General features: G+C 45.3%; 1 protein-coding gene and 1 long non-coding RNA gene across 7 annotated transcripts in view; one reads left to right on the top strand and one right to left on the bottom strand.

Moving 5' to 3' along the window:
• Positions 1-2,934: 2,934 nt before the first annotated feature.
• On the top strand, positions 2,935-9,736 carry LOC123521423. The gene is made up of 4 exons (XR_006679868.1): positions 2,935-4,339; positions 4,433-4,657; positions 5,484-5,611; positions 9,698-9,736. It is a non-coding gene; the product is annotated as an uncharacterized LOC123521423 (long non-coding RNA).
• NUMB (NUMB endocytic adaptor protein) overlaps positions 3,453-10,198 on the bottom strand; it is a 159,466-nt gene continuing 152,720 nt past the window's right edge. For 4 of the 6 annotated variants that reach the window (XM_045287790.1, XM_045287789.1, XM_045287792.1 and 1 more), the window contains 3 exons: positions 8,077-8,226; positions 5,996-6,139; positions 3,453-5,380 (listed from right to left, as the gene is read on the bottom strand). In XM_045287790.1, coding sequence (XP_045143725.1) covers positions 4,665-5,380; positions 5,996-6,139; positions 8,077-8,226 — 1,010 coding nt within the window. In that variant the 3' untranslated portion in view covers positions 3,453-4,664. The remainder of the gene's footprint in view (positions 5,381-5,995; positions 6,140-8,076; positions 8,227-10,198) is intronic. The other 2 variants (XM_045287793.1, XM_004698698.2) reach the window with 1 other exon arrangement.

Below are 10,198 nucleotides of genomic sequence, written 5' to 3'. Positions count from 1 at the left end.
TCTTTCCTCTCCATATAAAGTTGGAGAGAAATTTTTTCCCCTTACCTGGGTTGATACATCCAAGACTCTCTGTGGAAACCTGTATATTTTGTTTTTCTTAAATATATATGTACTTACAGAAAAGTGGAATTTACAGACATGAAATTCTCACCACCACCACATTGTGATACGAAAACAGTTACTAATAACCATGTTGGCTTAGATGTGACTAACGCAGGTAGTCTATTCAACATGGATCTGGCCAGAGGGAGGATTCACGTCTCAGGTGGGATGGAGGAGTTCATGCTACTGAAAACGGTGTGCAATTTAATACTTAAGAATTGCCTATTTGTGGAATTTTCTATTTGATATTTTTGGGTTGTGGTTCACTGCAGGGTAACCAAAATTGCAGATAAAGGGAGGCTACTGTATCTGTAGATTGTTTTTCACAATGTTAAGTCTTCAGCTCCGTCAGCATGGCTCATTTTTCCACTTCATGTCCATCTCTCTTGCTTGCTTTACTGCCGTGGCTCGCGTCACTGCAACTCCTTTCACAGGGGTTGACCGATTCATTAACAATAGCAAAATTAATGATGAAGTAGCAACGAAAATAATTTTATGGTTGGGGGGTCACTATCACCTGAGGAACTGTCTTAAAGGGTCGCACACCGCATAAGGAAGGTGGAGAAGCGCTGGTCTGGAGGCTGCTGTGGACGGTACTGTGCTGATTTCCTTGTCAGAGTCCTCTGTTTGTGCAGACTTACTTGGCCTACACTTCCTTTTCCGAAAACAAGACTACTCAGTGCCTCCGTGGCAATGAGAGACTTTTGTACTATAGTCCATAATCCAGGATAAAATGTAGATACTTGCATCTGCAGCCCCACTGGACCATTCCAGCACCCCCTAAAGGGGTGGTATTGCCTATGTGGGAGAAATGGGGGGTAGAGGAATCCAACTAAGTTTTGTCTATTAATCCTACAACTGTGCTAAAACTCTTATTAGTTCCAGTAGATTTTTGTGACGTCTCTGGGAATCTCTATGTATAGGATGTCATTTGTGAATAGGGTTAATTTTATTTCTTTGCCAATTCTGATGCCCTTTCTTGTCTCAATGCTTGAGCTGGCTCTAAGGCAATACTGAAGAGGGGTGGTGGTGATGGGCATCCGAGTTTCATTCCCAGTCTCCTTTTAATAAAGTTGGCCGCTGGGTTTGTAGCTAGGATTACCCTTCTATTTCCATTTTGATGAGAAAGGGTGTTGAATTTTATCAAAGATATTTTCTACATTGATTTAGATGACCATGATTCTTACCCTCTTAAACGGTAGATTACACCTGGTTGGTTTTCTAACACTGAATCACCACCCTTGCACCCCTGGTATGGAGCCCACTGTGTGTTCATGATGGAAAATTGGTTTGAAATATTCTTTCTGGGTGTGCCTGTGCCTGGCTTTGGTAATCCAGGTTATATGCTGGCTTCATGAAAGGATTGGGGAATATTCCTTTTGTGTGTACTGGAATAGAATCCGTGTCAACACGTCTCTAAATCTGAGCTGGAGCCTCCCCCTCCCCCTTGCCGAGTGGTTGCGATCTTCCTAATAAGTCAGCCCTTCTGTCCTGGATCCCAGTCTCCTCCAGCCATCCTGCATTTTACTTTTGGGCAAAGGCTGCTCTTTTGCCCCCATAGTTGAATGCTCTGGGGAACACGTTCCTCAGTTCCTCACAGGTGTTACTGTTCTCTATTCTGTATAGGTTGTTTGGCTGTAAGGTAGACTTTGGGAGCATGTTCAGGTCTAAGTATGAAGGGTTTTTAATGGCCACAGTCTTGGGCCTCCAAGTTGGTCTTTATGAATCTGAATTTTCATAAAGATCCGTTTAAATATCTATCCTTGAGATGGCCTCTAAACTTAGGTGGATGTATTGAAAGTCATACTCTGCCTCCCATAGACTTGCTTTGGTTTTCCTGAGCTATACTTACAACTAGTGCATGAACAAATTGGTCAGTTTCCCTTGGCTTTGTCTTGGCTGATACTCAGCAACGCCTCCTTTCACAGATGCAGTAGATCTGTTCTGTGTGTAAATCCACGTGCACAGACACTGGCCATCAGGGATACGCCACTATTCTTGGCTAGAAATGAATTTTTTCCTTCAGATGTCAAACAGTGAGTGGGCCATTGTTCTCATTTCTCATCCTTCCACATGGTGCAGCAACATCTTCAAAGTCCTCTCTGTGCTGCACAAGGCAGTATGTTTGTGAAAGCTCCCAAGTCTGAGGATTTGTGATGAAAAGGGAGCAGTCGGCACAGTTATCTGAGCATAAAAGGAATGGAAAGGCTTCTGCTGTTGGGAAGCTGATTCTAAAGCCTTTTGAGGCTGACATGCAGGGAGCCTGACAGGGGGTGGGGAATCTTAAACCTAGGGAGCTGATAGGCCTGCTTTGTACAGCACCCAACAAGGAGCTTCTCCTCAAGCAGGATACTCTGGAAATGTTTCCTGAAGTCAGACTGTCATTGAAAATAACTAACTTAACGGGATGCTAATGGAGGGTGGGTGTGGCAACGTGACAGCAGAGAAGTTAGTTCAGAAGGGACATTTATCCTCCTCCAGACCTCCAATACAGTGAGGCATGGAGTTGATGAGTTTCCAAGTCCCTGTTCACTTTAACCTTCTACAAGTCCTCCAGATGACAAGCTGGGCCTTGTAATAAAGGGGCTTCCTTACTATCCTGGGGAAAACACAGGCCATGATCTCTGAACGGTGCTTCTACCGCCCCACGCTGGCTGGCATTTGAGACAAACTGCATCATGAGTCTACCTCTTACTCTGGGGAAGAGGAGGGTTTCCCTTTCCATTTAAAATATAGTGTAGTGGTTATGTATTGGCTGTGAGTTGTCCAGTGGGCAGTTCAAAACCACCAACAGTTCTGTGGGAGAAAGAATGAGGTCACTGAGTCAGCATTGACATCTGGCAGTGAGTTTTTAATACTGAGGGTCATTTACATGGCTGGTGTTGCTAAAGAGCTCAGAAGGTAATAGTTAATTTCTTGAACTTCCCAGCTGGTTTAACTGCATCAGAATTTAAACCTATTGGAATGCATTTCAAAGGTAAGACTGATGTTACTTTGTTTTTTTTTGGAATTATCCTAGAATGAGGTGAGAATAAAACTCATCCTTGACCTGTGGCTCTCAACCAAAGGTTTGGGTGTGAGCATTCATTGGAAAAGTTCTCCAGGTGCTTTTCCAAGATTGAGGATCACTGCTCCAGGGTGAAGTGCATGTGAATCACTGAGGCCCCTGCTTTTCTAACACACTCCAGGTGATGCCCATGCAATAAGGACTTGCTTTAGTGGTCAGGACAACTTTCAGTGGGTGACCCTGTATCTCTAAACTACACTGCAGCAACATGGAGTGAGACAACCATAAAAGACACATTTGCTAGTACAGAAAAGGGGAAAGAATAGCCCCCGTGGGCAAAGGCTTCTACCACGAACATTTATTTTTGTTAAAGCAGATTATAAATTCTCATCAGTACAAATATATATATATAACTTACATTTGATTGTAAGGCCAACGTTTAAAAGTAATAATGAGATGGGATCTCTCATGTTACCAGAGGTCAAGTGGCTGCAACTGGCAATGGGATTTTTGCTAGCCAAAACGGGGGAACACAAAGCTAGTAAAACCAGGACCCCTACAAAACTCAGGGAAACAACCCCATAAAGTAAGACCAACATTACAAACGGACACAGAAAACCTGTTCCTTTCTGTGGATATACAATTATGTAATTGTCACTTTAGTGTTAAAAAAAGCATTAACTTAAGGAAAATACATATTCTCTATAGAGCACATTTAGATTGAGTCCATTAAAATGACATTAGAATTTCTCATAGGTTCAAAACCAGGACGAATACTGCTCTTTCATTTACAACTACAACCTAGTGACTGTATTGGTCTTAAGCATGATTGTTGTTGCAATGTGATACTTACAATGAATGATACTGCCCAAGCTAGGGATCCCGTCTGCCACCTCCCTTTCCTCTTTTTACTTCAATAGGCATCAATGATAAATCAATCTTATGTACAATTTTACAGCTAACCCTTTACCTTTGGCAAGATTACTTACAACTCATACAACTTTTTAATATTGAGAACTATTTAAAATATTCTAACTGCATAAAAATAAAGATTTTGGCTTTTTCGATATATTTATATTTATTCTGTTACTCAAAATGGAAGCTCAACTTTTCCCCAAAATATAGCTCTGTTGTACCTGCCTGGGAGTGCGGGCTATGCCACCTGCCCCTCTCATCCAGCTGGAGCACACGCCAGGACTGAAGGGCAGGCGGACGGCCTGGAAAATGAAGGTAGACTGTTTACTTCCCATTGTATTTTGTATTCCAGTAAATGTGCTTTGAATACAGATTCCTGTTTAGATATTTCTGCCTCTCTGTTTCTAGAGACTTGTAAGATGAGGAAGGGCAGAGAGGAGAGGCACCGTTTCTGACTCCTTCAGGCTAACTGCAAGGCAGCTCTTCTTTCAAAACCACCCCTTCATTGCACTCTGACTGGATTTATTCCTGGGGACCTTTGGGATTACTGAAAAGTATTTCGATCGGGAAGACAAAATCTCCTTTCAGCCTCTGACCACCTCCCCAAACCTGGTCTGAGTATGAGCAAGATAGGTAAGCCTTAGAGTTCAATTTCAAATGTCTTCTGCAAGTCACTGGAGAAAGGGTTGGTGGGGGACGGGTTAGCACGTTGCTTGGACTTGCTTTCTAAAGCGGCCCACTGGACTTCGAAAGCATCCACAGGGCCCGTCCCTGCAGGAACCTCTCTGTGCTTGTCTCGTGAGGTCAGTCTGCCATCGTCGACACCATTGAAAGCTGCAGAGCCGTTGAGGTGCTGAGCAGGTGGCTTCAAGAAGGGGCTGGCGGTCACACTGCTCGTCTCACACTGCGGGAACGTCTGCTGTTGGACCAGGCTGGGTGACTGATGGGGGTGGGCAGCCTGAGGATGGCCTGCGGTGCCAAACACGTTGGCTACCATCTGGGAGGGAGTGATGCCCACCACAGGCACATTAGGGGCTGGATAGGGCATCCCGTTGGCCACAGGATAGGACTGGGTAGGGACAAAGGCTGGCTGCAGGGATGGGACCACACCAACCGGCACGGGCTGAGAGGTGAGGAATGTGTTCCCTTGGAAAGGCGGTGCTGGCTGGGAGATGGCAGTGGGTGGAGGCGGCTGGAGAACTGGCTGTAGAGGGGCAGCCGGAGCCTGGGGCTGCTGAACCCGGATGCTCTTGGACACTTCTTCTAACCAGCGGTCTGCCTCAGAGGGGGTGCGTCTGTGACCAGCCTGGAAGAGACCTGGAGAGGCAGCGCCAGAAGATTGACCCCACTCGGTCCCTGGAACCAACAAGCATGAACAGCGACAAAGGAATCAGTCATAGGAATTTGATTATTTGAATGATCCTAAGATGCTAATGGGATACTTTTGTGCTTTGGGTAGGTGGAAGGAAAGTCTCTACTGGAGAAAGAAGAACCTGTCAGACATGCTGCTGACCCTGAAAACCATGTACACCAGGGAGCAGTGGGCCATCAAGAGGCTCTCACCTACAGCCTACTCACATGCCTAAGGTGATTCCCCTCCTGCTTCGCCAGGGCAGAAAGCAAATAACTAGGGACCTTGTGCTGTAGCTTGCTGGGCCCTGGAAAACTGCCTTTATTACTAAACTTTAGAAAGCAAAAACCAAGTGCCAGTGACTTACTGTAGGCCTGCCACTGAGGGGGCACTTTGCCACAGGCATGTCCACATATCACCAAACCGTGATGGAATCTCATACAAGCTCCAGGGTGGTTCTGTTCCACAGTCCTAGTTGAGAACCACCAATCTAGCTGCTTATTCCTCAGCAGAGCAGTTGACTTTCAGGAGAGGACACATTTTTCCTAAAGAGATTCCTCGATTCCTACTCAGGTGAATGGCTGATCCCAGATCCTCACCACTGTTTGTGGCCACCTTACCCGAACGTGTGGCTGCAATTTCCTTGTTAGCAGCATCAGGGGCATGGGCCCAGGGGTTGGTTTCACGCACAGGCATTGCTACAGGTGCTAGGGCAGTATGGGCTGGCTTAGCAAGCACATGGAAGGCAGAGTCAGTGCCATTAGCTACAATGGGAGCAGACAACATCAATGGCGTTAATTCATGCAGCGCATACCAGGGACCCCTTGGAGCTGGGTCAGTCAGGCAAATGGCAACACTGGTACAACAGATAAACATAAGACAAACTGGTGTAAGGATAACCATGTCCCCTTACAATGCATTCACATGCCTTACAGCAAAGAAGTTATTAGAAAGTGTCATTACAATGGCTACACTAGTAAAGTCAAAACGGTTCTAGGGAAATGCATGCTTAGGAGAGGGGAAAACAAAGCCTTCCTATTCTAGTCAGGTTGAAGAGCGCTGCTGTGCCTCAAGAGCAGGAAGGCGCTAACTATTCTAGCTGTGGCTAGACCTCAGGTAGAATGCAGGCGGCCACCTCTGTTGGTCACCAGGTAGTACTAACGGGTGAGCTGGACTGCTAGATGAGCTTCAGGTGCTGTGTCATAGGGCTTTAGAGGCATGATTTGATTACCTCCTATCAATCTAGGTGTGTCAGTTTGCTTAAAGAATCCATTTCAAAAAATATAAAGTACCATTCTCCTTCAGTAATAGTCCTATTATCTCCTTATGAAAACTTCCAGAATCTTTTAATTTCATTTTCCCACAAACTCTTGGAAGCCCCCCTGTATCTACTCCACCAGCTTCCGCAGACCCCCAGGCCTCTACTGGTTAGGACAGAGCAGACAGGAGGCATCGTTCCACCGTATAGGTGAGCATCCCCTCAAGATTGCACACCTACTTATGGGGTTGGTGGTATTTCCCCAGGCAGGACTAATTTAAAAATCTCTCACCCATAGTCAAGGATCCCCTTAAAGGAAAGGAAGAGGCTAAATTCTGTTGCCTTTAGTCCACCCAGGGACTAGTCAACTGGCTTTCTTATTGAGAAAGACCTGGGTTTAAATACTGACAGACTTTGGGGAAATGACATCTCTTTGAGGCTCACTTATCTGTAATGCCTATTTCAAAAGATTATTGTGGAGATGAAATAATACACACGTTTTTACCATAGGTGACAGGCATTGCTAAGTGATCAGTAAGTTATATCTTACTAAATTATAAAAGTTTGGTGAAAAGAGAAACCATTTCATTTCAAAAATGGAATTCCCTGGAGAGAAACCACACAGCAGTTTTCCTCCAACCAGAGTGGGCTGGTGTCTCCTGTGCCATGGGAACAGCCTGGTTCTTTCTGAGCTTTTTCTCTCCAAAGAAATGCAGCTCAAATTCTACAGGAAGACTAAAAGCCTGTAATTTAAGTTACAGAAATGCTTTGCTGACCTCTAAGTTAATACCAACTGTTAATCAACTCTGAAAATAATTCCGAGCGACTCTTCACCTCCATACAGGCAGGCTGTGGGAGAAATGAACTGAAGAGCCCACAGAGGTGCCTTCTCTTTATGCCCAGGGCAGAGACTAGGTGAGCTCAGCATTTTTCTGGACTACTGACAATTTTGGGCAGGAGAAATCAGTGGGGGGAGGTGTGTGCTATGCTTTAGCATTATCCCTGGCCTCTACCTAACTAGATGGGTAGAAAAGCAATGCCCCAAAATATTCCCAGATAATTCCTGGGGGGCTGAGGATTCATGACATGCAAAATCACCCTAGTGAAGAACCAATGCCTTAGAGAACCATGACACTGAGACCCATTCTGATGACTGTTGCTTCTGGAAAACTGACTTAAAAGAGGCAGCTAAGGCAGTGAGATGGGACTACGGAAGCTCCTTATAGAATGGGATGAAAGAAATGTTACATACATGCAAAATATAGGAAGCGTGATGGGGAAAACAGTACAAAGGCACTGAAGTCTGTAACACGAAACAGAAATCAATGGATCTGGCAAGTTCTTGGGATGCTCAGGATGCCAACTTACAGCGAGTGAACAGCACTGTATAAGAAAACGACTACTTTCAGTAAGAACAGCTAGGGAAGCCAGCAGGATACCAACCTTGAAAGACAGGAGACTGTGGTGCCACCACGGTCACTGGCTTGGTCATTGGGGCGGATGAGAAGGGGTCCTCAGAGGGTGTGCTGAAGGCGTTGGTGATCTGTGAGCACAGGGAGCTGATGCTCTCTGCCTCCCCTTCCACCTCTGGCACTGCAAGACAAATGGAGCCAGGCTCTAGACGGAACTGAAGAATTAATCCTACCTCCATGGTGACATACTGAATTTTCTTATTTGGGAAATTAATGGACAATTCTCATTGGATTTTTAGAGGTGAAAATGTCAATTCGTGCAGAGGTACAAACTTCTTCCCTTGCAAATCCACAAATCTCTTTATTCCTCTCCCCTGTGACAATGTTGAGAGCTAATGCTTTTTGTACCAAGATGCTGCTAGATCTCTCTAGAAGACAGCTGCAACCGGTGTGCCTTGTAAGCCGTTTCCAAAGCTGTGGCCCACGTTCAGTTCTTCTCCACTGAGGGACCCGTCAGAAGACTGGATGCAAGAAGCACAGCGGGTGCTCAGTGCTCTCCTCTGTAACAGACACTGACCATGCCGTCTCTGTCTCTCCAAGGGTTCTAGTGCCAAATACAGGGACTCTGGGCCATGGCCAGGTGCACTGAGGTCGGGGACTCTTAAATCCTCATTCTGGGATACTTTTGTGTCACTGAGAAAGTGGATTATGCAGCTGAATTTGCTTGCTCCTCTATAAAAGGAGGTTGGTTTTTAAAAATTTTCATCTGCCCCCAGGGGGGAGATTGAAAATGGGGTACTTGAAGCATCTGAGTTTTAGTTTTTATAGAAGTTGAAAGCCAAAAAGACCCTTGGTAGTCATCTGGTCCACCAGCCTCGTGCCATTTATCAAAAGAAGTTTACTCTCTTTACTTTTCTGTCTAAATCGGTGGCTGTCGTCTTGAAACAGTGCTTCCTTGTGTTCTGTTATAGCAATGAGTCAACATGCCTCAGAGGAAGTAAAATGGGGCCCAATAAAAGCATTGACCAGATCTTATGAGGATAGGCTACTAGAGCTGGCCCAGCTGTGCAGGGGTCACACAAAGCCTGTGTGAGCAAGCCCACTGTCTCTGCTGAGCAGCAGATCTTAGATTTACACAGGAGGCCCGTTTAGAGTTTCCTTACTATACCGCCAACCAGTCACAAGGACAATAGGCATTTATCCATTTCTTCTGGTACATCTAACAGTAATGCTATTTAACTCCATGTGCTTCTAAAGCCTATTTAATGCCCTGCTGGGTTCAAGTAGAAGGATAAGAATGGAAACTTGAGACGCTTTGATGTTTGGAAGCAAGTTAGCTAAGAGGTAGTAGACTCACACCAGGACAAACCACAGACAAAACTGGAAGCAGCTCACGCTAGAAATCCCCACACTGGCTCTGCCACCTATGAGGGAATACCCCCCAAAACTAGAATCACGCTGGGCGGAGCGGAGCTTTCATGGTACGCATTTGAGCAACTTGCTCTGTGTTAGTGCACCCAATAGCTTCGCCTGGGAAGGTTCTCTATATTCACAGTGAATTTTTTCGTAAAAGCGGTTTCGTTCAAACCTCGGTATTTGTGATGGCCGATTTAAGAGAACACTGCTTCTGTGAAATTTTGTTTCCTTTTCAGGAAAAATGCTGCAGAATTTTTGTGATGTTGGACAGTGATATGGGAAAAACTCAAGTGTACAAGTGGTTTTCTCGTTTCAAAAAAGGTGAACTGTCAATGGATGACAAACCTCGTTCTGGGCATCCATCAACTTCCCAAACGGATGAAAATGTCAGCTTGTGACTGCATTTGGAGTTCGTTCTACCAGGTCAGATAGTTAATCAAACTTTCTATTTAGAGGTTCTGAAAAGATTGTGTAACAGTGAGTGACAAAAACGGCCCGATTTGTGGCAGACGGGACTGGTTTTGTCACCATGAGATTGGACCTGCTTACACAGCCATCTCAGTGAGCCAGTTTTGGGCAAAAAACCAACATGCCTCTCTTGCCCCACTCACCTGACCTCGCTCCATGTGACTTGATAACGTAGAAGAAGGTGAAGAAAACAAGAGAGGTGCTGTCAGCCATCCAAACAGATGTTTGAAAAATGTTTCCAAGTATGGATCACAGACTTGACAAATGTA

The sequence above is a fragment of the Echinops telfairi genome, unplaced genomic scaffold (genome assembly GCF_000313985.2).
Source record: "Echinops telfairi isolate 266 unplaced genomic scaffold, ASM31398v2 ScPeMD7_18;HRSCAF=68, whole genome shotgun sequence".
Taxonomy (NCBI): Eukaryota; Metazoa; Chordata; class Mammalia; order Afrosoricida; family Tenrecidae; genus Echinops; species Echinops telfairi.
Note: the sequence above shows the minus strand (reverse complement) of the source record. Positions and strands in the feature narration are given on the sequence as shown.